General features: G+C 41.4%; 1 protein-coding gene across 6 annotated transcripts in view; it reads left to right on the top strand.

Annotated features, from left to right (window-relative positions):
* The window catches only part of pphln1 (periphilin 1), a 141,678-nt gene that overhangs the window by 47,263 nt on the left and 67,231 nt on the right, over window positions 1-27,184 (top strand). For all 6 annotated transcript variants that reach the window (XM_069903306.1, XM_069903303.1, XM_069903307.1 and 3 more), the window contains 3 exons: window positions 5,168-5,352; window positions 15,847-15,947; window positions 21,634-21,846. In XM_069903306.1, coding sequence (XP_069759407.1) covers window positions 5,168-5,352; window positions 15,847-15,947; window positions 21,634-21,846 — 499 coding nt within the window. The remainder of the gene's footprint in view (window positions 1-5,167; window positions 5,353-15,846; window positions 15,948-21,633; window positions 21,847-27,184) is intronic.

The following is a 27,184-nucleotide window of genomic DNA, read 5'->3' on the forward strand; positions in this document are numbered from 1 at the left end:
AAGGCAAAATCAGATGCATCACTCTCCACCTGGAAGGGGACAGATTTATCTACCGCAATATGTTGCAGCTTTCGTAATGTCCTCCTTGTATGTGGCACAAGGCTGCCCGTGCTTCATTTGTCAGGAGGAAGGAGGTGGACATGATAAAGGGGTGGGCTTTATCCGCATAATTTGGAACTCACTGGGCATAATAAAAAAAAAAGAACCCAAGGCACCTTTTCAGGGTCTTGAGGCTATGGGGAAGGGGGAGGTTTGCAGAAGCCGCCTGCAGTCAGGGCCAATAACTCCATTCTCCATGATGCAGCAAAGGATTGCCAGTCAAGTAGTGCAGAAAACACATTTTTACTTGTTGTAGGTCAAATTCGGGTGTTTGGCAGTGGTGAGGAATTTCTGGAGGTTTATATCATGGTCACGCAGTTCATGGCCAGAGATTGTGATGTTATCCAGATAATGGGAAGGTGGCGTGCAGGTTGTTTTGCTCTACCATCTGGTCTATCTCCTGTTGGAAGACAGAAATGTCATTGGTGTCACTGAAGGGAGACCCTGAGGAAGTTGTCCACCTTGAAAACTCTTTACTAACGATCCTCAGGCCGGATGGGGAGTTGATGGCAGGTGGAATTCTGATCTATTATGGAGAACACATGAATCTGGGCGATTTGGTTAACCATATTCGTGCTGCAAGGGAAGTGGTCAACATCCACTGTGTGTTGTGATTCTTTCTTCTTTGGGTTGGCTTTGCAGACGAAGATTTATGGAGGGGTATGTCCACGTCTGCTGTAGGCTCGTTGGTGACTGACAAGTCCGATGCGGGACAGGCAGGCACAGTTGCAGCGGTTGCAAGGGAAAATTGGTGGGTTGGGGTTGGGTGTTGGGTTTTTCCTCCTTTGTCTTTTGTCAGTGAGATGGGCTCTTCTTCAAAAGAGGTTGCTGCCCACCGAACTGTGAGGCGCCAAGATGCACGGTTGGAGGCAATATCAGCCCACTGGCGGTGGTCATTGTGGCAGGCACCCAGAGATTTCTTTTTTTTTTCCCCCACCCCCTCCCTGGCCGCAGCCCCTGTCTCCAAGTGATTTCTTTAAGCCGTCCTTGTACCTCTTTGGTGCACTTCTGTCTCGGTGGCCAGTGGAGAGCTCGCCATATAACACGATCTTGGGAAGGCGATGGTCCTCCATTCTGGAGACGTGTCCCACTCAGCGCAGTTGGGTCTTCAGCAGCGTGGATTTGATGCTTACGGACTCTGCCAGCTCGACTACTTTGATGTTGGTGATGAAGTCACTCCAATGACTGTTGAGGATGGAGCAGCATGATGCTGAAACAAGCCATGATAGACCTCAACAATGAAGACGCTGTTTACATCTGGTACCGCACAGATAGCAGTCTCTTCAATCTGAGGCACCTGAAAGCTCACACCAAGACAAAGAGCAATTTGTCCGTGAACTACTCTTTGCAGTCGATGCCACTTTAGTTGCCCATTCAGCTCCAGCTTTCCAGCGCATGACGTCCTGTTTTGCGGAAACTGCCAAAATGTTTGGCCTGGAAGTCAGCCTGAAGAAAACTGAGGTCCTCCATCAGCCAGCTCCCCACCATGACTACCAGCCCCTCCACATCTCCATCAGGCACACAGAACTCAAAACGGTCAATCAGTTTACCTACCTCGGCTGCACCATTTCATCTGATGCATGGATCGACAACGATATAGACAACAGATTCGCCAAGGCAAATAGCACCTTTGGAAGACTACACAAAAGAGTCTGGAAAAACAACCACCTGAAGAAACACACAAAGATCAGCGTGTACAGAGCCGTTGTCATACCCACACTCCTGTTCAGCTCCGATTCATAGGTCCTCTACCGGCATCACCTATGCCTCCTAGAACGCTTCCATCAGCGCTGTGTTGTGATTAATGGTTTGACTAAAGTTGATCACCATTCTATGTTTACCCCCACCCTTGACCACCACTATCTGAGCACTCCAGGGGTTGGTGCTGGCCTCGATGATCCTCATCCAGGAGTTTTCATACCTCCGCCTTTATAAGCACCCTGTTCTCCTCACTGTATTGACGGCTTTATGCAGCGACAGTTGGGGGTGAGATTGGCAAACAGCAGCGGGGTTCGATGTGAAGGGTAGAGAGACCGCGCGTTCGTTGTTCGGGGGCGATTAAGAAACTGTGGGTTGTTGACTGTGGAGAGGGCCGTCATATTGGATGATGGCACTGGAAGTCTTGTCCCAACAGTACCGGCGCACAGATCTGCGGCATAATGAGGGGCTTAAAGTCTCGCTATGTCGTGCTTTGCTCGATCAGCATCACCTTAGTGTAGCTGTGGATTTCTGCAGCGTGATACTTTAAGTCTAGGGAGACTTTGTAGGTGACCTATTTAACTTAAAGGGAGTAATGTTGAACAATGTCTGGATGATTAAAGCTCTCGATACTCCCGCTATCATAGATGGAGATGTCTGTTATGGAGCGGGCGAGCTGGTGAGGGCTGTTTTAGTCCAACACCACTGAAGCCAGGGTTGATCTGTGGGCCGACCCGCGCTGAGTCTCCATCTGGGGGCATGATGGTGGCGCCCATGTGGCGGTATGGTCTCCATGGCAGTCGGCAGCGTCCAACATGGCAGCCCTCATGTCGCAGCGTAGTCGTCTCTGGAAGATGCTGGGATCCAAGATGAAGGCTGCCATGCCGCGCATGTGGCAGTACTGGGGCTGGAGGGCTGTGATCAGCATATTTTTGCATAGTGGCACTTCCACGTTGCATCTCTCGCAGGGCAGCATTTTCAGGGGTGTTTTGCCTGGGCACAGAAGTAGCATTTTTGGTGTTCCTATGAGTCGCTGGCTGTGGTGGGCTCGTTAATTAGGGGCCATAGCGGATTGGTGGCCTGTAGACCCACGTTCTGGGATGGCAACCCCCGTGTAGGCCTGTTTGCAAAGTATGCTTCTGTGTTGTGAAGGGCAATCTCCAGCGACTTCGCAAGATCGATCGCCCCTTTTAAGTCCAACTTACTCTGCTTGAGTAACCTCTGGCACACGTAGTCAGACCTGATGCCCGCAACATAGGTGTCCTAAATCATGTTCTCCATATTTTGGGCGGCTGATACTTCCTGAAAGTTGCATGCCCAGGGGAACTCATCGCCTGATCGCTGTCTGTGGGTGGCCAGCATATGTCTGGTGTATACTTCGTTAACTTTCTCCCTGTATTTCCCCTTGAGTATATCCATTGCTTCCATGGTGGCCTCCCTGATCATTGGTAATACTCGGGGTCCAACCCGGGAGAAAAGAAGATGCAGTCTGTTTGTGTCAGTGGACTTCGAAACAGCGAAGCCAGAGTTCAAAACTGTCTGAGGCAGCTGGAAACTGTGGATCAATCTCTTGCTTGTCGGGTTTCAGGAGTTGGTCCATTATTAGCGATTTAAAAACAAAAAAAAATTGATGCACAGTAAATAACTCGAGAGGCTGAGACTGAGTCACTGATCTACAGGCTTTTATTCACCACGGACAAGGGCCTCATCCTGTGCCATGACTCGGGCTTTCTGGGGAAGGGTCAGGGTGTTAGAGGCTTCATACAAGGTTAAAAGAGGGAGAGGCCACAGATACAGTCACAAGTCAGGGTGGAGCAAGGTAATCAGGAATATAATACAATTCAGCAGTTCACCACAGACAAGATGATAGATGATCTGAATATAATTTCAATTGTACTTTCCTCTATACTTGCTGTAACTTTTCACCCCTTATCAAAAATCAATCTCTGCTTTAAAAGAAAGTTCCAAGGATTCAGGATCTTTTCAAAGGAAAAAAGTTGCCATATCTGTCTTAAGTGAATGATTCCCCGTTTTGAAGCAGTTACTCTTAGTTCCAAATTCTTTCCCAACTGAAAACAATCCTTTCCACAACAATTCTGTGTCAGCATTTTTGCATCTCTTCTAAAGTTCTGTGGTTAATATATTAGTCTCTCCAGTGTATCAATAGACAATGTGCCCAGTTCAGGAAATTTAACACAATATATATTTCTCCAAATGTGAAGGGTTTGCTGTTGCTTCATATGAAGTCCAGCACGTGGTCAGTAATAGATCACTATCTTGTCACTGGCACAGCATCACATTTACCTGCCTGCCTCAACTAATGGCTTTCTACTGTGGACTGTATTCTCATCTTCCAGGATCAAAGGTCAGAGGCAAAAGAAAGGATTTTTCCTAAGTCTATTCTGCAAATGTCAGACATTTCTTCACTTGCAGGGCACTCTTTTAGTGTGCATTTTTTTAGTGTTCTCTCTTTAGCCCTGCTAGTGCTGCAAAATATTTGTTTTATTCTTTCAGGTGTAGTAAAACAATCTTTAGTTCGGGCTACTGGCCACCATTATTTCAACCTTCTATAGGAGCTCCTTCGAGAGCATCCTGGCTGGCTTCATCAGAGTGTGGTACGGTTGCTACAGAGAAATGGATCAGAGGTCAATCTACTGGACCATAAGTGTGGCAGAGAGGATCACTGAAGTCTCTCTTCCTTCTGCCTTCCCCCTCCCCCCACTCCCCCAATCAAGGTGATACACCGGGATTGTTGTCTTAAGAGGGTGCACAAAATCATTGAGGACTCCTTCCAACTACACACAGCATCTTTCAGGTGCTCCCATTGTGGAAGAGATACAGGAGGATCAGAGCCAGCACCACCAGGCTGAGGATCTAGCTTCTACCCACGGGCAGTGAGAATGCTGAATGACCAAAGGAACTGCTCTCACTAACCAGCTGAGGCTCTCATTCGCACAAAACAAAATCTATTTATTTATATAGATATGATACTTGTCCTGCATGTGTATTATTTGTATGTGTGTTATGTCTGGTTGTAGGTCTGCATTTTTTTGTACCGAGGATTGGAGAACCTTGTTTCGTCGGGTTGTACTTGAACAATAGATGACAATAATAATCTTGACTCAGTCCTTGCTCGGGTAATCTTGTGTGGGCAGAGATGAGGGGGAGTTAGTGATGGGCACTCGTTGAGATTGTGATAATAAAGTGAATACATCAGTTTGTCTCCTAGAAGGTTGCCATACTTTGACTATTATCTATGCTGTGTGGTGACTTTATTTTCTAATTTGTTTTGAAAAGAAGCAGTAAGGAAGATGTAAAGAATAATTAGAGTAACAAAGTCTTTCAGGTGAAATATTTGGTATTCCAACAGGAATAACTTGAGAAAGAACTTCTACTGCTCCCCACATGCAAGAGAGCGTTCACCTCAAAGAAGGGAAGCTTCCTACTATAGAAGAGAATCTCCCCGAAGCCATTCTGGGTCAAGCATCAGCAGCAGAGGCTACTCCCCAGAACAAAACAAGCAGCCGCCGTCCTACCAGTCCCAGTTCAATAAAAGTAAGTATATAGAACCATAGAACAATTACAGCACAAAAATAGGCCACTTCGTCCCCTGCAGTTGTGCCAAACCCCTTTTTCTTGCCTGGTCCCACTAAACTGCATAGCCCTCCATACCTCTCCCATCTATACATGTCAAAATTTCCCGCAAATCTTAAAATCAAGCCTGCATCTCCAACTGCAGTTGGAAGCTCGTTCCACACTCACACAACTCTATGTGAAGTTCCCCCCTCATGTTCCCCTAAACTTTGCCCCTTTCACCCTTAACCCATGTCCTCTTGTTTGAATCTCACCAACCTTCAATGGAAAAAAGTAAATCTCTATTTACTCTGTCTATCCCCTCATAGTTTTAATACCTCTAATTAATCACCCCTCATTCTTCTACTCTCCAGGGAATAACACCTAACGTGTTTAACCTTTCCCTGTAACTCAGTCCCTGGCAAATTTTATCTGCACTCTCTCTATCTTATTGATATTCTTCTTGCAGTTAGGTAACTGAAACTTCACACAAAACTCCAAAATTTGCCTCACCAGTGTCTTATACAACTTTAACATAGCATCCCAACTCCTGTACTCAATACTTTGATTTCTGAAGGCCAACGTGTCAAAAGCTTTCTTTACAACCTTATCCATGTGTAATGCCACTTTCAGGAAATTATGTATCTGTATTCCCAGATCCCTCTGTTCTACCACGCCCCTCAGTGCCCTACTATTTATTGTGTATGTCCTTTCTTGGTTTGTCCTTCCAAAATGCAAAACCTCACACTTGTCTGCATTAATTCCATTTGACATTTTTCAGCCCACTTTACCAGCTAATCCAGATCCCTCTGCAATCTTAAAAAACCTTCTTCATTGTCCATAACACCTCCAATCTTAGTGTCAACTGCAAATTGATTAATCCAATTTGCTACATTATCCAGATCATTGATGTAGATGATAAACCACAATGGTTGCAGTACCCATCCCTGAGACACACCACTAGTCACAAGCCTCCAATCTGAGAAGCAATCACCCACCGCTACTCTCTGGCTTCTGCTGTACTGCCATTGTCGAATCCAATTCATTACTTCACCATGAATTCCGAGCGTTTGAACCTTCCTGACTAATCTCCCATGTGGGACCCTGTCAAAGGCTTGACTAAAGTCCATGGAGACAACATCCACAGCCTTCATCAACTTTCCTGGTCACCTTCTTGAAAACTCTACAAGATTGGTTAAGCATTATCTACTGTGCATAAAGCCATGTTGACTATCCCTATTTAGTCCTTAGCTATCCAAATAATTTTACATTCAATCTCTTAGAACACCTTCCAATAATTTACCAACTACCGACGTCAGGTTCACCAGCCTATAATTTCCAGGGTTACTTTTGGATCTTTTTTTTAAAAAAAAAAATGGAATGTGAGCTACCCTCAGTCCTCTGACACCACACTGATGGCTAAGGCCATTTTAAATATTTCTATCAGAGCACCTGCGATTTCTACATTAGCCTCTCTCAAGGTCCGAGGGATATCTTGTCACGTCCTCTGGATTTATCTACCCTTAATCACATTAAGACAGCAAGCATTTCCTCCTCTTTAATCTATATAGATTCCATGACCTCACTGCTGATTTTCCTTACTTTCCACGACTCAATGCCCGTTTCCTTAATGACTAGAGGGGGGAAAAAATCTAAATTTAGGATCTTCCCCCATCTCTTTTGGCTCCATACAAAGCTGACCATTTCGATCTTCAAGGGGACCAATTTTGTCACTTACATTGACTGCAAAGCAACCTCCTGTCTTTTAGCCTTCCTGATTTCTTGAAATTTTTCTTGCATTTTCTATACTCCTCAAGTACTTCATTTTCTCTATGCTGCCTATATCCTTTCTCTTCTTCCGAACCAGGTCCCCAATATCCCTCAAAAACCAAGGTTCCCTATGTCTTCTAACCTTGCCTTTCATCCTGACAGGAACATACAGACGCTTTACTCTCGAAATTTCACCTTTTGAAGATCCCTCACTTACTTTGCACATCCTTGCCAGAAAACAACTTATCCCAATCCATGCATATCCTCAAATTTAGCCTTTCTCCAATTTAGAATCTTGAGGCCCAGACCTATCCTTATCCATAATTAACTCTAAATTAATGGCATTATGATCACTGAACCCCGTACATATCTGTCCTATCTCACTCCTTAATAGGACATCCAGTATTGCACCCTCTCTAGTTGGTACCTCTATATGTTAGTTTAGAAAACTTTTCTGGACACATTTGACAAACTCCAAGCCATCCAGCCCTTTTACAGTATGGGAGTTAAAATCACCTACTATCACAATTTTTTTTCTGCGGCTGTCTGCTATCTGCAGATTTGCTCCTTCAATTCTCCCTGACTCTAATACAACCCCATGAGTATTATCATACCTTTCCCATTCCTCAGCTTTGATCTGTCCTGCCTGAGCACCGCTGCAATCTTTTTCCTGACTTTAAAACTTTTAAAAGAAAACTTATTTTTGCAAATATATCTTCTTGAAAAAAATTAATTATGCTCAGAAAATTGTTAAAAATTAGCTGGAAGCTGAGTAAAATGATAAAATATCGTGATTGTTTGTTTTGCAAATATTTTCATCCCTCCATTTTCTTACCGATACCCTTGTAGTACAGTGTATTGTTATTTACTTTGAAGAAACTTGTATTTTTGAAAGGTTGGTTAAAATCTCTTTGGTTGCCATAATTTACGGGAGACTGAGATCAGCAGTGCTGATTGGGAAACACTTTACCAGGAAAAGTAAAATGTACAAGTGCTGACTTTCATACTAAGTCAGCTTCTTCCACAGAATAACATGCAGAAAATATTGCTTTTATTCATTCCTCTTTTAGTTCAGATTTTGTCATCGGATACAACCCCATCACAACAGAAGAGATTGTTAGTGCTCTGCTAGATAACAGTCAAAACTTTTACTTCCACTTGGCAGGCTAGTGAGTGTTTATTAAAGTAATGGTGTGACTTTGACAGAAATGTTTCCATGAAGCAAAGGCTTTCAAGGCAGTGCTGATTTTCAAAAGTTAATATTATTTTCTTTTCAGAAGGTGCTTTAGTGGTGATGTTATAGAACTAAAACCTAAAAACTGATTTGATTATCCAAAGATATTTATAATAACATCAAACATAGCTGTGGATTTTAACTTGGGTTGATAATCTGAATTTTGAAAAGAAAACATGTTATAAACAAAAAATACTGAATTTTTGCAAAATCCTGTAATCTGGCACATATAGGTTGCCAAAGATTAATTCTCAAGTGTTCTCTGAAATGAGCCAGCAAATCACCCAGTTGTTACTATGTTAGAGTGGAAAAAGAAAACTAGAAAAAAAATCAAAGTTAAATTGATCATCTAATCAATTCCCATATCTGTAGTCACACAAACCAATCAAGAAACAATGAGACTGTAGTAAAACCAAAAATGTTGACATTAGGGCATCTGCATCTGTGGAATGCATTGGACCTGATGTGTTTGCTTGAATTTCTATTCCTACAGATGATGCTTGACCTGCTCAATGTACTCAGAATTTTTTTTGTTTTAGATTTCTGGCAACTCTAGTTAATAAATTTTAAATGGTTCAAAACAGTGGTTTTCAATCTCTATCTTTCCACTTACATTCCACTTTAAGTATTCCCTAAGCCATAGATGCTCTGTGATTAGTAAAGGATTGTTTAAGGTGATATGTGGATGGAAAGAAAAAGTTTGAAAACCATTGTTTTAATCATACCTAATTTACTCTTTTTTTGAACGATTTCATAAGTCCAAAGGAAATGGGCCAATGACAATTTTTCTCAAGCAAAATATTTCAGTAACAAATGGGTCTAGGGCAGTCTCAACCTTCCCTTCCCACTCACATACCACCTTAATCATTCCCTTACTGATCAAACAACACTGATGGCATAGGGATACTTAAAGTGGTATGTGAGTGGAAAGAAAAAGGTTAAGAACTACTGGTTCAAAATATGCAATTTTTCACAGAATTATCCCTTGCATACCTTGTCTTCACAGTCTCCGATTTCTTCCTGTTTCATTAGTCAGATTGGTGGTGGTATGCAGGTGAAAGGAAGTAGCCCACAGATCCCATGAAATAATGAAACCTTTTTTGATTGCCACGCTCTGCACCCTCATTCATGTTGTACAATACCAGAAGGAAGACCTGGTCTTAGCAAATGTTTGATTATGAGTGGTTTGATAGCACTAAAACTGACTGGCCATTTTGGTCCTGTAGGACACTGCTGCTATTCTGGGTCCATGGCTGATAGTGAATGAGCCAATACAATGAATAACAAATAATCTGCCAGAATGACTCAGTGTGTCTTGCGCCATTAGTGGGAGAAAAAGAATTGTTGACATTTCAGGCCAGAACCCTTAATCAGGACAGAATTCAGAGGAGAGATTGCTGGTATAATCACTGGGAAATAGCTGATATAATTGCTGCTTGACCCACTGAGTCCATTCAGTGGATTATTGCTCCAGATCCCAGCATCTCGTGTCTCTCTAATACTACTGGTAAACCTCGTTCTTGTCCATCTGTCTATTACATCTCAGTAGAAGTGAGTAATGCGGAACCTTAGTAGAGACAGTCCTTTCTTAACTGTGAAAAAATCCTCCGTGTGGAGTGGTATGCCAATTATGCCACATGGGACAGATTCGTAACCAATCTGCAGCTCAAAATTGTCATGGTAACACTCATAGTTGTCATGTGCACTCTCATAATTGATAACCTGGTGGCATAGCACATCCCTCGCTACTTTTAGTTAAGATGTAGATCAACCTTTATTTATTTCTTTAGAGGGCATGGCATGAGTAGTCGCAAACATACCTAAAAAAATAAACGAACCTGATAATTTTGTGGCACAGGACTATAGGTGTATTAAATAGCTAAAGCAACATTGAATGGAGATCTGAGCATTCCCACAATCAACAGATCAAAGCTATCCAGCTGCCACGTCTCAACAGGAATGATGTTAGACAGCTAAACAATTAACAGGTTAAGTTGTCGCGACGCCTCCTATCTTTAACAACGGCAGGACCCATCATGTAAGTGCTAGGCCAAATCTGAGGCAATTGTAATTCCCAGTCAGAAATGCCATTTTGCATTCTTGAGATTCCCATTAAAAAAAAGAAGCAAATCCTCAGCCACTTGGATTCACTATGTGTCAACAAGAAATAGCTGAGACCTTAAAATCAAACACTGTTCCAACATGGTACTAAAGGTTTGCACTCCATTTCCTCTGCACTGACAAAACTGGGTACTATTGGCAAAGGGGAGTAACCTCTCAGGGTAAAATGTCAGAGGTTTGTGGCACTGCAACTGGCTCTGCTGCAAAGAAAGTAGGTCAAGAACTTAGTGAGCAATAGCAAAAGGGACGTAAGTCAGGAGCACAGACAAGGTTCTCTGTGAATGCAAGTGAAACTCCAGGTTGGTATGTTACTTGCCTGGTCCCAGGGTCAAGAATGTCTTAGATCAGTCTCAGGAGATTCTGAAGGTATGTCTACTGACATTATCAACATAAGAGAAAACAAATATTCAAAAAGTGTATACATCTATGTACGCAAAACACTCATGATATTTAGAAGAGGGTTGACGAAGCTTCTTCGTAGGATCAATGGTTTGTAAAGTACTGAAAAATGTCATCTGACATGCAAGAGCTTGCATGACCATTTTGACATGTTTTGGACAGCAGCTTGTGCATAAATCATATTTCTTTGCTGAACATGAAATTGAAACATACTTTAAAAAAAACATTTGGATCACATTTTATTAACTGGATTTTATGGGTAAAACCATAATCTTCATTTCCTCATTCTTGCAACCAAATTAATAATTATTCAGATACAAGAATTGAGAAGACATTAATATAAAACTTCCACATGCATATTTCTGGTATTTTTCTGAGGAGTAACCTTAGAGGTATGTAAAATCATGAGGGGTATGGATGTTAAATAGTTATTTTGAATATTTTATTTTTGATTTTTAATGCACGCACGCACACACGCACACACACACACAGAGTCTGTATCCCCACCCCCCCGCCCATTGCTACAAATACACATGAAAAGTTTATCTCAATACTAGTCATCATGGAGTCTACGACCCCTACCAAAATTTGAAAAAGAAATAACAATGAATACACCTCCAAAAGAAACAAAAGCATGTCGTCTGCACTCTGTCCCTTTTCTGTATTCACACTCCCTGCCTTATTGAGACAGGGTGTTACCTTATTCCTTTTTAAAATTCTTTTTTATAATTTTTTATTAAGGGGGGAATTAATCTATTCCATTACCTCAGGATTTTCCCAATATCCTTTCTTTCCCCCCCTTCTTCCTTGTACTTTGACACTTATTATTCGTCGCTTTTGTTTTTCACTGACTCCTGGAGTAGTCATCCATGCTTAAAACAAAACTTCAGCAAACTTAAAAAAAACTAAAACCAGCAATTTAAAAAAGTATATTAAATACCCCCAAACCACCCCCCCCTCCTCCTTTCTCCTCCTGGTTTAACTTTACCCACCCTGGCACCAATAGCCAAGCTATTGGCACCAACTCCCCTGACATTTTGAAAAGTGCCCAATGAACCCATCTATGGCTTAGTCTTCCCACCCTTAACTTGAGCTCCCCATATTAATTCTTTACTTGAATATACATTCATCTTTAAACAATAACTATGTAAAAGCTTATCCCCCTTCATGGTTATCATAATTACAATGTTTACAGTCTATCATTCCCTGATTCTGTCTTTCCACCTTATTTACATTTAATCCCAAATTGATGACAGGGTTCTTACGAAGTCAATTGCCTCCCTTGATCCCTAAAAATATTTTCTTTCCCCTCCCACCCTTACCATCTTCACTGTTGCTGGGTGAAGGAGAGTAAACTCGATTCCTTTTTGTTTAAAGCTCCTTTTGATTGGGTCATATTCCTTCCTGCACCTCAATAGCCCCACACTTATGTCTGGGTAGAATAAAACCTTCCCCCCTCATATTCTGCCTGACCACCCCCCTTGCCTTTGCTCCCACTGCCACTGCCCGTTTATATTTAAAAAAATTCTCTCTATCTTTGTAGCGGAGGAGTCTCACCCTGGTGAGACATGGTCTTTGATTTGGCCCCGGGTGGGGTGGGGTTGGTGAGAGATTGGTAGACACATTCTATTCAGATTATTTCCAATTTGTTCCCTCCCCAGCATATCTGGGATCCATTTTTTCAGCAACTCCAGTGTGCGTTTCTCCCTTCCGTACCCTCCTTCACCCCCCCACCATCTTAACATTGTTCCTCCTCCTGAGATTTTCTAAGATATCTATATCTTCTCCCATCACCCTGTCCCTCTCCCACGCATCCATTTCATTTTCCCTTTTATCCAATCTTTCTTCCACCCGCTGAAGTCGTCTGTTTCTGATACCCCATCTGTCAATTTATCCACTCTTTCTTTAATTGTCCCCTGCCCTGCCACCAAAGTTTTTTTTAGATTTGGCTAACAGCCTCCAGCATTTCCTTTGCAAAAGGCATCAGGCCCTCTGCCTCCTTTCTTTGCCTTTCACCTCCCTGTATTGTTTTTTCTTTTACCCCTTTGAGCTGCTTCATCCTCCTCCACCTCGCTTTCTGACTCCAGGCCGCCCAGCCAAGTGACCTTCCTGCTGTTTCCTCTCTGTTTCTGAAGTCCACCAGGTCCGACACCTCGAATGCCCTCGGACTCGATTTCTTCACATCCGCCGGATGGAGCAGCCCTACTGGGTAAGTAAAGAGGCACCTTCTTAACACAGGATAATAAGCATCTGGAACAAGCTGCAAGGTGAAGTGGTAAAGACATATGCAATTACAAATAGTTTAAAAGATACTTGGACAGATTCAAGGATAGGAAGAATTGAGGGATATTGCCCAAGTCAAGGCAAATGGGACTAACCTAGGCAGACAAATCTGTCAGCATGGAAGACTTGGGCAGAGGGGCCCATTTTCATGTTGTAAAAGTTTACAATGAGAATCATTTGGTTTTCTTAACACATAGAGATTGAGTCAAATGGCAGTTTCAAATGTGCAGAAGACAAAACCTGGGAAACCAGTAACTACAAGATGGAGTCAATCAGCTTACCAGTGAACACCTATCCATAGTAATCCTATTTCCAGCAATTGAACCAAAGCCTTCTCAGCCCTTGCCATTACTTTTTTTGGCAATGCAATGGGGTTTTATTGGAAACTCAGCACAAATAGGCAGCCAGACCCCATGACATTTACTTCAACTTCATCTTGGGGTGCAGGTTGTTTGTGTGACCAAACTTGGTTTCATGACTATTGGATGCAGGCAGGCAGGTGTAGCATTTGCAACAGATTATCTTGTCACATTTGTATTTTTGAGCAAGGACGTGCAGAGCATCAACTCTGAGTGGTGTCTTTCTGGATGATGTAGTCAGACAGGGCATGCCCATCTTCCAGTTGCTTCCCAGCAAAGATCAAGTGTTGCTGGTTGGGAGGGATCTCCTTCCTTGTCTTGGATTTTGGCTTTCACATTTTCAATGGTGTCACTTGGTTCCATCTCAAGGATTTTCCCAGCCACTTCAAGACTTTGATTTGAAGACGCACTCCGGTTCCCACCAATTGATAATGGTTTGAATTCAACTCCGGTGTCAAACTCAAGCGAACGCGAACTGGCCTGAGACCGGCTTTCTCCTCTCCACCCAATCCTGGTCCGGAGCGGGTGATTGGACGAGAGCTCCGCACAAGTAGGTGGGGGGAAAGGGATGGAAGTCTCGCGCGGTTTCGGCCCAAGGTCTCGGGCATGCGCGCTGCCCGTTCCGGGACGGGGGTTTGGAGGCGTTTGAACGGCTCGGAGGGAAGGTCGCGCGGTGGGAACGACCTCCCTTCATACGGGGTCAGGACGGTGTGGTTTCCCTGGCAACGGGTGGCGCTCACATGGCGGCCGGCCTGTGATAGAGGAAGGTTTGTTCTCTTCCCCGGGTCCTGGGCCAGCGCCAGCCTGATGCCTTTGAGCAGGAGGGTGGAGACGGTGTGGATGTGTCTGTCGTGTTGATGTATGGCACATCCGTATTCTTGGGTTGCTGTTTCCAGGCTGTATTTCCACTCTTGCAATTCATGACGATATTTTGTCTCCTTTCTATCTGGACGCCAAATTCAAGGCTTGCCTCTCCTTTCTCTTCCCCCCCTCCCAACTTTCTTTAATTTATCGTTTCCCCTTCTCCAATTCGGGCTGTCAAACGAAACTCGAGTGAGTGAGGTATTTGGGCATTGATTTGCACTATGTGGGGTTAATTTTCAAAGGGAAGGAGGTGTAATGTGAAGGGACAAAAGTGAAATGAAGACGAGCGGTCTGAAACGCCCTGTCCTGGACGATGGAAACATTCATAATGTTAAAAAGAGAATTGAATTGGGAGAAGATGAAACGAGCTACAGGATTCCTTTATAGAATGAATATGGCTTCAATGGACTGAATTGCCTCCTTGGTGCCACAACTTTCGTGTTATGCCTGATCCACCTCATTGTTCACCCACAAATCTCAAACAGATGTTTATTTCTTTAATTCTTTTCACGACCAGTAGTGGTGCAAGGTCAGAGTAATCTTGCTATTGTAGTGTGGGGTTTTTTTTTGGGGGGGGGGCATGGTCTTGGTCTTCCACTGTGAAATGCTGCTCTGAGTATTGGTTGAAAGGAAATTTTGCATGCATGTTTTATTGTATTGCAAAATGCCATCACATATTGGCATTGAGGCTTTCACAATTGAGAATAAACAATAAATCCATTTATGGTAAATCAGTGGTTTTAACAGTTCAGGAGTCATTTTGTTTTTGAACTAATTATTTTTGTACTGAATTACAAAACATCAATAACCTTTTCATTTGTGAAATTTCATTATTACTTCCATTTTCAAATGTAGTGTTTTATTGTAGACTGTTTAGTGGAGAAGTACAAATACTTCCAAAGCAGTTGAGATTTTATTTTTTTAGGTTTGATTAAGGGATTTGAATGAGCATTTTTTTACATTCTGAATGCTTAGTTAAATTAAGAAATTTTGTCCATATTGTTTTTGTAACCTCTTCCATGATATAGTGAACATAGAGAGAAATAAATTGAGATGAGATCATTTAAAAAATAAAACATGCAATTTGAAGACTTGATGGAAGAATTTGTGTGCTAATAATGTGCTAATTTGTTAGGATTATGCCTGGGTTTTAGGATTGAGTTGATGGACCAACATCTCAGGACAGACTTGAGGGGAGGCCACCCAAGAGGCTAAGAGACATGGATTGGTCTAATCATTTGCAATGGTATATGATAACACAGGGCCTGCCAATTCAATAATATTGCAATTTATAATATGGGCGAATTGATTGTGCTCAGCAGGCATCTTTCAAAGTTGCCATGATATGAAAAGGCAGCATAATATTCCTGCAATGAAAATGGCAAAATAAAATATGTATATTATTCATTTAGTACATATTTGTAATGACCTATTTTTCTGTTGTAGCTAAGGATCACATAGAAGAGGAGATGTGGTCTGAGTCACGTTCACAATGTGGTGAAAGAAATCAACCAGGCCATTTCCATTCTGGAAGACCACACAATGCAGTATGTTCAATTATAAATGGGCTTCTTTTTCACCTTTGTACTTCCAGACACTGAAAGCTGACGTTCTAACTAGATTTGATAAATACTTATGCATTCCATCACTTGAGGATCAATTGAGTACATTATTGAATCGTAGATTCATACATTGTTTTCATACACATTGAAGAAATACTTGCCAGATCGCTGAAAAATCCCTCACGTGGTTTCTAGCAATGTACTTTCTAAATGAGATGATGATTTCTACCTCTACCCTTTCAGGCAGTCAGCTCAAAACCTAAAGAATCATTTCAATTAATATGTTTATCTTTCCTATCCTTCTCATTTGATTTAAATGTATGTTCCTTGCTTAATAATGCTTCTACTGAGGGAAGTAGGTCATCTCAATTTCAGGGCTTTTCGTAATTTTAATTTTGAAAAGAGATCTATCGTCAATTAAGTCTCCCTTCAACATCTGTTGTCAAAAATGCAATCTTGCAGATCTTTTCTTGTATCTTCGATTTTATTGTCGTCCTTTATAATTTCTATCACGTGCACGACAGTGCCCATATCTTTCCCATAATGTGCGAACTTAAACTTAATCTCTTTGTTTCCATATGCTTTGTCTTGGGTAATAAAGGAAATTATTTTCACAGATGAAATCATATATTTCCCAAAATGTAATTCTGATACTTCTCTGGATTACATTGCATTTTTTCTGCATGAATGACCAGAGCATCCATATTATCTTCAGATGTAAAGCTATCTTTTTCAGCAAGGAGAACTGCCTTGCTAACAGCCTTCTGGTCATCAAAAAAGCCTGCTCACCTGTTGTCACAATATACTATGGAAAGGAGATTGATTATTGGAGTTGGTTAAATCACAGCCTGGTTTGGGAATTTGATTGCTCAGGAATGCAGAAGGTAGTAACAAAGCCAGGTTAATTACAGGCTTTGATTTACCATCCAATGCAGATTTCTATGTGGGCAACTGCCTCAAGAAGGCAGCTAATGAAATATCGGGGTACAAGATCAATGCAAATAAAAGTGAAGTGATGCCAATGAGTAATGCAGATGATACAGAATTTAAAAAAGAATCACTATTTAAATGGAAAACACAAGCAATCCGATACCTAGGTATCAGGTTAGATAATAATTTAAGACACTTGTACAAATTAAATTATCAGCCACTAATGAAGAAATTGCAGGAGGACTTAGAACATTGGAAAGAATTACCGCTAACGTTGATAGGGGGGGTAAATTGCATTAAAATGTATGTCTTCCCAAGGATACAATACTTATTTCAATCATTACCAATTCCCTTAACAGGGAAATTCTTTAATGAACTAAAGAGAATAATAAGGACATTTTTATGGAAAGGGGAGGGGAAACCGAGGATAGCGTTAAATAAATTAACAGAGTGGTACAAACAAGGTGGTTTGCAGCTACCAAACTTTAAAAATTATTATAGAGCAGCACAATTAAGGTATCTTATCAAATTTTTATCAAATAATGGGAAAAACCAGATTGGACCAAGATAGAGCTAGATAAAATAGGGGAGAAGGTACAGGAACATGTACTTTATAAGTGGGATGAAAAGTTGGTACAATATAAAAGCTCACCAGTATTGCATCATTCACTCAATATATGGAAGAAGATTCACGTAGAAAGGAAAAAAACAAATTACCATACACTAAAATTGTTATTGACGGAAAATCAGTGTATCCCTTTTACAATAGATAAGCTTTAGAGAATAGGAGAGAAAAGGAATTAAAATAATAGAAAATTGTTTTTTGGGAAATAATTTATTAACATTTGAACAAATGAAGTACAAATTTGGAATAACTCATGGTACAATGTTTGCATACCATCAACTGAAAGCCTACTTAAAGGATAAATTGGGAAACAGACTGAGATTACCAGAAGAAAGCGCTTTGAATATGTGATTACAGACACAATGATAATAAAAATATTTATAATGAACATGTACATCAGGCTGCAAGAGAAGGAAAATAATGAAATAAGCTATAAACCCAAACAAAAGTGGGAAAAAGATTTAAACATAAAGATAAAAAATGAAACATGGGAAAAGTTATGTTTTGGAACTATGAAGAATATAATAAACACAAGGTTATGCATGATCATGATATAGTATAATTGGTTACACAGGTTATATATCACGCCCCAAAAATAAAAAAAAATGGGATCCAACATTATCAGATAGATGTTTTCGCCAAGAAGGAAACGGGAACAACAGTACATGGAATTTGGGCATGTGAGAAAGTGAAAAAGTTTTGGGAAGATCTAAATCAGGTATTAAATAAAATCACAAAAAACATACCAAAAAAAACAGAGATCTTCTAAGTAATATAAGAAGTAAAGAATTAGGCCTCAAACTGGATGAAGCGCAAAAAAGATTTATTATGATAGCCTTAGCTGTAGCAAAAAAATGTATCATGTCAACTTGGAAATCAGAAGAGAGCCTGAGAGTATAGCAATGGTACATGGAAATAAATAAATGTATTCCATTGGAAAAAATAACATATAATTTAAAAAATAAAGTCATATTATTTGAACAAATTTGGGAACCGTACATGGAAGACAACAGAGAGGGCCTACTGCGGACCTCCACCCCCTAAAATGATAAGACAAAATGACTTGATCCAGTGCGTAAAAGTAGATGACACATTTTTCATGTTTATTTTCATTGTGTGATGACATTGTTTAATGGTTTTATTGTATTGTATATGTTGAATGTTTATTGGTTTTGGAGGGGATGGGAAGGGGGGGGGAAACGGGGAGAAAATGCCACTGTGTATATTTAAGAGGGACATGTTTGGATGTATTTTGGTTGATATGGTTCACAGTGTGGAAAAAAAAAAGGCGGCAGCTAACATCAAAAAAGACCGTGGACACGTGACCACCCTGGAAAGAAGGAATGGAAGTCTGAAATCCAGGAGCTCTAGGTCCAGAACCGTTTCTTTCCAACAGTTATCAGAATTTTGAACCTTCTATTTGTACACTAATCACAGACTGCTCTGATAGCACAAAAGGACTGTTTGCACTTTCCCCATCTCCTTTTCTTAAGGTCTCTCTATTTTTTCCTGTCTCAGATTTAATTTTTACACATGTAAACAACTGACTGCAATATGGAGAAGAAAGAAACAAATAATAAAGTGCAGAAGTAAGAGTCCTTAAATGAGTCTAATAGAGTTTGTCATTGAGGAATCTGACTGTGGAGGGGTAGCAGGTGTTCCTGAACCTGATGGTGCGAGTCTTGTGGCATCTATGCCTCTTTGATGGTAGTGAGAACCGAGCATGTGCTGGGTGGTGTGGTTCCTTCATAATTGCTGCTGCTCTCCGATAGCAGGATTCCCCGTAGATGTTTTTGATGGTGGGGAGTGCTTCGCCTGCGATGTCCTGGGCTGTCCCCATTACCTTTTGCAGGGCTTTATGCTTGTGGGGGGGGGGGTGGTGGTGGTGGTGCAATGTCTTACCAAATCTTCTCAAACTCCTGAGGAAATCGAGATGCTGATGAGCTTTCTTCATGAAGCCATCAATATGTTGGATTCTGGAAAGATTCTCTGAGATCATGACTCTCAAGAACTTGCATCTTCCCACCCTTTCTACCTCTGATTCTCACCAGTGATTACTGGATTATGCACATCTGGTTTTCCCTTCCTGTAGTCAACAATCAACTCTTTTGTTTTGGTGACATTGAGTGCCAGGTTATTGTTAGTGTACCATTCAGCCAAGTTTTCAATCTCCCTTCTGTATGTCCTCTTTTTATACAAACCAATACTTTGATATTGTCATAGGTATAAAGCAAGTAGAGCAGGGGCTAACAACACAGCCTATTTGGTGCTCTAGTACTGATGGATATTATGGAGGAGATTTTCATTGTGCTCAAGAGGTGATGAAATTAAGGATCCAATTACACAGTGAGGGGTTGAATCTTGGAGTTTGCTCAGCAAAAATCAATTCTCACCTTGTCTCTTATCATATCCAAGTAATACCTTTTGTCTGTACTCCTCCCCCACCCCTTCTTTCCTCAGCCTTTAATTCAGACACTTGATTTTTTTGCTCATAGCTTGAGGAGGGTAAATTTTCTGCACCTGCTATGGATGCTGCGAGACTGGCATATCTCCAGCATATCTGCTTTGCCAATATTGCATTGTATTTTTGCGCTAGGATTACAATATTTACATCTATTTTACCTATTTTCTCTTAATTTAAATCAGTTAGTTTACTGTTATAGTTTTCTTTTGCAAGTACCTGATGGACTATAGCAGGCAATTTTTGCACATATGTACATTAGACAAGTGCATAGGACAATAAGATCATCATCAATCTTTTTCTCCATCCTTTTTTTGGTTATCCCAACTTAATGAATCACGTTGTTTAAACCATTCTGTTGCTCTTGTACTTAACACAATTGATTCTCTCATGTTTTTTCAAAGAAGGAAGCCAACTTGGCCTTGGTTTCACTCCAGTTCCACACCATTATGGTTGACACTTGGCAATGGTTGAGCAAACTTACTTTCAACTAATTGAATTCCAAAGTTTACTGCTGTTTGAGATGGCATATAACAGAGCAATTAGTTAAGTCTTATGGGCAAATCTTTTGCCCACATCATGTACAGAATACAATGAAAGTCCGGCATGAAACAAAGGAATGGAGAATGACAAGAAATAAAGTGAGCAACCTACAAAAATTAGAACAATTTACGAACCATCATCACACAGAATTCATTTCTGAACTTTACTAATATCTAAATTTAAATGTGAATAATTTGATGTATTTTTAAACACTTGCTCAAGCTCAAAATTAATTTTAAAAATTGGGGTGTTAATAAATGCATGATGGGCACATGCTTGTCTTATATTGGGGTGTAGAATATAAATGCTAGGATTTGATGTTGCAATTTGTATGAAATACAAGTTAGGCTCCACTAGATGTCATTGTGCAGGAGAGTTTGCAGAGGAGAGACAGAAATTGGATATGCTATTGTCACTGGAGAAGGAAGAGAAAGAGGGGTAAGCTGATCAAGGGGTATAAATTTACAAGAGGCATAGAAAAACTAGATCATCAAAATCTTTTCCCCAAGGTAGGAGTATCAAAAACCAGAAGGCATAGGTTTAAGGTGGGGGGAAGGAGTTTTAAATTGGATTTGACAGATTTCAGAATGGCAGTTATTCTGATCATGTTGCCAGAGGAGATGGTGAAATCAGATGCACTGACTACATTTGATGTGCTCAGATAGTCATTTAAATAGGCATGGTGTAGAAAAATAGAATCCTAATTCAGGCAAATGGTACTGGTGTAGATGGGCAAAAAGTTGGCGTGGATGTCCTGTCATACAATTGCGATTCTATGGCACAGCATGAACACCAGCAGAATAGAAAAGGTGTGCATTTAATCTGTGGTATGTGCTGACTTCCGGTAACTGAAGATCATTATTTGGCAGAGAAAATAAATGGAAGACTTAATTTCTGATTGCTAACCAATAGCTCTCTGGTTTGGAAGTAACTAAGCAAGAATTGATACACTACCATCCTCAATGGAATAGTTTTCCAGCACTCATTGTTATTTAAAACATGTGTTTATTGCAAAGTTGCAAAGCTTTTTGATCAACTGCTGTTTTATGAGATATTCCCAATGTTTTAAGATTTTTAAAAAAAAGTTTAAGGACATTTTCTTATTCTCGCAGGAATTTCAAAGAACGGTAAAAATAATGCAGAGGCGGCAGGACTACGACTGTGGTGCTGGAGGAGGAGGAGGAGGAGGAGGAAGAGGAAGGGGCACCGCAAGCCATGATTATAATTATTACACTCATTTGGAAGATTATCGGGGATATTCTGCTGACAACCGTGATTTTGGACATGGCCGAAGATTTGGTCCATCACTCAAAACAAGCTCATGGGTAAGGATAACCTTTTTTCTGACATAATAATCTGTGCTTAAAATTTACTTTATGAATTTAGCTTGTGAAGTCCAGAATATGAGCAATATAGAATGTGGTGCTTTTGATTCATTGAGCCTGTGCTGGTTGAGGAAGGGCAAGCGAAAGTTTAGACCACAGTATTGCGCTGATTTTGAATCTTTGCTGTTATTTTAAATTTTTACCACTGACCACAGATTTTTTTTTTTGGCAAGTTGTTAAGTTTGCTGAGTTGTTTGGACTGGAACCAATGCTGATAAACTGGACATCTGAAATCCCCTTCTTCTCTTTGGGTTATAATATTTGATACATTCTATACATGAAAAAGCATAATGCACTTGAATTTTAATCATCCTAAAACTTCTCTGAACAAACGGAAATGCCTCCAATGTTGTTTTAGAAAGCAAAGGAGTGTTTGTATATTCTTGGCTCTATTCTTATCTTGGATTTTTTTTTTAAGTTTAGAGATATAGCATAGTAACAGACCCTACCAGCTCACAAGCCTGTGGTACCCAAATATACCAATAAGCCTACAAACCCCCTTTTTTTTGGGGGGGGGCATTAGAAGAAACAGGAGTATCCAGACGAAACCCACAGAGAGATTGGGAGAACATGCAAAGTTGTTGCAGACAGTGCCAGATTTGAACATGGGTCTTTGGTGCTGCAATTGCTTTCAGCTAACCGATATATAAATTCTAGCTGGATGCTGCAGAAGTCTATCTTTACTCTAACTTAATCCTCAAGCAGTCTGTTGGTTTTCTTCCCTTGTGCCTTGGTGTTTTTCCAGCTGCAGCAGATCAACTTTGTGTGTGTGTTCCATCAATGTTTCTTCTGTAATTGTTTTGAACCTCCAATTTGATCAAAAAGACACTGAGGGAGCACTGGCACCTTTCCCTGCAGTTATCTGGAGTTCAAAACCTCGTGTGAGTCCTTTAGTCTCTGAGCCCCTCATTGGTCCACTGCTATAGCCTCTTTCTCTCCTCTGGTTCTCCTTCTTTACAGGCCATTAAAATTCGTATGTGGCTGCCATCAAGCTAACTTTTCACCATTACTTTTACCTCTATCAAGCAAGTGAACTACACTTTGGAAATATCAAGTTAATTGAGAATTATTTAAGTCTCCAGCCCTATGGTTTGAACTTCATTCCACTGGCTGTTTCTCTGTCCTTGCTGTGGTTGAGCCCACAAGAGAAAAAGCAATTCTGTATTTGATGATGTTTGATGAACTGAATTTGATTAAAGAGTTTAAGTAAAAGAGGTAGTAATCACAATATTCAGTCTGTAGTCTGAGAGGGAGAAGGTGAAGTTTGATTTTGTTGCTGTTGAGTAAATAACTACAGAGTATTGAGAGAAGAACTGGCCAAAGTGGTGAAAAGGAACCATAGCAGGGACAGTAGTGAAGCAGCAATGGAAGGAGTTTCTGGGAGTAATCCAGAAGAAGCTGGATTGTTTTATTCTAAAGACAAAGAAACATTCTAAAGTGAGGATGAATCAAGGCAAGAGTCACGGCCAATATAAAAGCAAAAAAGAGGCCATACAGTTTTGCAAAAATTAGTGGGAAGACAGAGGTTTGGACATCTTTTAAAATCCAACAGAAGGCAACAAAATAAAAGCAGTAAGGGGAGAAAAGCTGATATGTGAATGTCAGCCAACCTCTAATAAAAAGAGGATACTAAAAGTTTTCTTCAGATATATAAAGAGTAAGCGAGGGTCAAGAGTGGATGCAATATCACTAAAGAAGTGATAATAGAAACAGAAAATTAGCAGATGAACTGCTTTGATATTGGCATTGGCAATTGTATAGTTGTCAACAGCTACATCGATCCACGGTCCTGTCGGGAGTTGCGTACTCCGGATCGGCTCTGGGGGATTACTCCTACTTGTGAGTTGACACCCGTGGCAGGTTTTGACAAATTTCTCCGCGTCTTTATCACAACCTGGCCACCATGCTTTACTCCTGAGGTTTTGCTTGGTACCAACAATACCTAGGTGTCCTTCATGAGCTAATGATACGATCTTCGGTCTCAACCTCTGTGGTATCACCAATCTACAACCCCTCAACACACACTGCCCGAAGCAACAAAGTTCGTCTCTAATGGGAACATATGCCTTGTGAGTGCACTTGTCCCATTGTCCACTTTGGATACATTTTCTAACTTCCATGAGTTCTGGGTCATGTTCTGACTCTCTCTTGACTTCCCTCGTTGTCACAGCTCCCGGTGTCAACTGGATAGCTACGAAGCGTACAAAGCTCTCTGCTTCTGTCCCCAGTTCTGACTTGGATTGTGGGCATCCATCTTTCAACAATCTGGACAGCGGATCAGCAATGTTTGCTTTCCCAGCAATGTGGACTACTCTGTACTTGTACAGTTGGAGTCTGAGCACCCATCGTTCTATCCTGGCACACGGTTTGGACCTGGCGGCGTAGATCACCTCCAATGGTTTATGGTCCGTGATGAGTTCAAATTCAATGCCGTACAAATATGCATGGAATCTCTCGCAGGCCCATACAAGTCCGAGTGCTTCTTTCTCTGTCTGAGAATATCTCCTTTCAACGTCTGTCAAAGATCTGCTGGCATAGGCAATGATTCTTGGTCCCTCATCATGCGTCTGGACCAACACGGTTCCTAAACCAACAGGGCTAGCATCTGCTATGACTTTGGTTGGTGCATCCAGATCATCATACCCAAAAGTATTGGCATTTGTCAGACTTTGTTTCAGAGCTGTGAATGCTTCCTTCTGCTCAGGGCCAAAATGGAATGGTACACCTTTCCTGGTTAGTTTCCTCAGTGGTTCTGTTAGTGTAGCAAAGTTAGGGATGAACTTTGCGCAATAATTGACCAATCCCAAGAAACTCCTCATCTCCGTTGCATTCTGAGGTCCACGTGCATCGGCAACAGCTTTCACCTTGGCATCAGCTGGGTTCAGTCCTTCCTTTGTAAGCCTGTGTCCCATGAAGCCCATTTCTGAGACACCGAACTGGCACTTGTCTCCATTCACAGTAAGGCCTGCCCCCTGTAGTCTGGATAGCACAAGCCTCAACCGTCTGTCATGCTCTTCCTGTGTAGCCGCATGGACTATGATGTCATCAGAAATGTTGGCGACTCCAGGAATGCCTTGAATCACTCGATGGATTTCGTACTGGTAGATCTCAGGAGCTGCATTGATGCTGAACGATAGCCTCTTGTACCGGTACAATCCACAGTGAGTCACAAATGTTGTCACGTCCCTGGATTCTGGGTCCAGCTCTAGTTGATGATAGCCCCATTTTAAATCGATTTTTGAGAACACCTGACTGATTGTTAACTCCTGGAATACTTCTTCTACTGTTGGTATGGGGTGTCATTCTCGAATTATAGCTTCATTGGCCATCCTCATATCAACACACAGTCTCATGTCACCATTTGGTTTTGGCACAATCACTACTGGGCTGACCCATTGCGTTGAATGTTCTACAGGTTCAATAATGTCTTGCTCAATCAACTCTTTGATTTTGGCCTCAACTTTCCCACGAAGTCCAAATGGGGTTCTGTGCACTGGTTGCGCCTTGGGTTTGACCGTTTTGTCCACTGCTAGCTTTCGTTGTCGATCTTTCAGCTTTCCTACTCCCTGAAAACTGCGGGGAATTCTTGCTTCATATCCTCATATGACTGAACTGAATTAACTCGAGCTCCAATGTGAAGTATTGCCAGATCTTGCGCCGTCTACTCAGCAATGGTTCTCCCCTCTCGTCTATGACAACAAACTCTGCTTCGGTGTGCTTGTCACCAGCTTCAACAGTCGCAGTGAAACATCCAATGGTCTGCAATGACTTGGTTGCTGTGTATGGATACAGTTTCTTTGAACACTTCTTTGATGTACAAATTATCTTTTTTTTTCAATTCCTCCCATAAGTGTCTGTCAATTACATTACTGTCACTGCCTGAGTCTACAATGACCGGAACTGTCACACCACCAATTATCACTGGGACCTTTTCATGATGTACATCATTCAATGTAAACTGATAGTATTTCTGCCCATCCTGGTTGTCGTCATCATCGTCACTTTCTGGGTCACCTTCTATATGGCAAATAGTTCCTTGCTTTCTCCGTCCATAATTACCTTTCTTTCCAGGAGACTTTCCTTTCCCCCAAGCTTTGTCCTTAGAAGCTGTACTCTTCCCATTCTGGTTTGCATTTGACTTGCTTTTGCACTTCTTTGAAAGTGGTCTTTACCTCCACACTTTCTACAAACTTTGCCTTTTGCTGGGCAGCAAATGACCTCTGTCTCCACATCTGTAACAGTCCAAGTCACGTGTCGGCATATTTCTTGGCTGCCTATGGCTATGCAAGAGCCTATTTACTTGTTGACCAACTTTGTCTTTACTGGGCTGGCTTGAATTGTCTTTTAGTTTCATGGTACGAAATTGCCCCTCAACAGCCTCTAATGCAGCAGCAATTGCTAAAGCATTGGTAAGTTTCAACACACCCCCTTTTTCCAGCAGTCGCCTTCTGAGTTTGTCTGATGTGCAGTGCTACACGACTTGATCCAATAACTGGTTGTCCAAATCAGTTGCCACGTAATTGCATCCAACAGCCAGTTGTCGCAATCTCGTCACGTACTGGGCGACCGTTTTCCCCATCTTCCTGTTTTGTTTTGCGAAACAAATGGCGTCGAAATGTGGCATTCGGTGTCACCACATACAGTGCATTCAATGCATCTACAGCTTTCTGGTATTCTTCCTTCCTTCCAGTATTCGAAATCGTCTTAAAAGTTTCCCGAACTGCAGGTCCTGCGGTGAAGAGAAGTAACGCCCTCCGCTGCGCTTTCTGCTCCGCCATACTCCCATCGAGAAATAGGCCACGAATGTCAGCGTAAGCTTCGAACTCTTCAAGCCATGCCTTCCACTTCACGCTCACAGTGCTTGCATCGCCCGTCGGGTCAAAATGAGGAACACCGCGAAGTGCTAGAAATTCAGCTCCAGTGACTGCCATGATGAAATGTTCCAGCTCAAAGCCACGGATTCAAAATCCAAAATGTTTCTCCTCGTCGCCAATGTCACATTTGCGGCCCGAAATGTGAAATTGATAGCACCATCAACACATGATTTACCCGTTGAACATCGGTGTGTATTTATTTCTCTGCTTCCATTATTCCACTATTCCGCCCTTCCTACATCGCGCGCATGCCCTCTGACCTCCAGTCAGGTTAATAGCTCCACCTCTATCTGCAGACATCTCATGCATATTCATTATCATGACATTTGCGACCTTGTCGTCCTGCATCAGGTCAAATTAGCTTTGGTGGACTCCACAACAGTAGTTTAATTTATCAAAAATAA

The sequence above is a fragment of the Narcine bancroftii genome, chromosome 11 (assembly GCF_036971445.1).
Source record: "Narcine bancroftii isolate sNarBan1 chromosome 11, sNarBan1.hap1, whole genome shotgun sequence".
In the NCBI taxonomy this organism is placed as follows: domain Eukaryota; kingdom Metazoa; phylum Chordata; class Chondrichthyes; order Torpediniformes; family Narcinidae; genus Narcine; species Narcine bancroftii.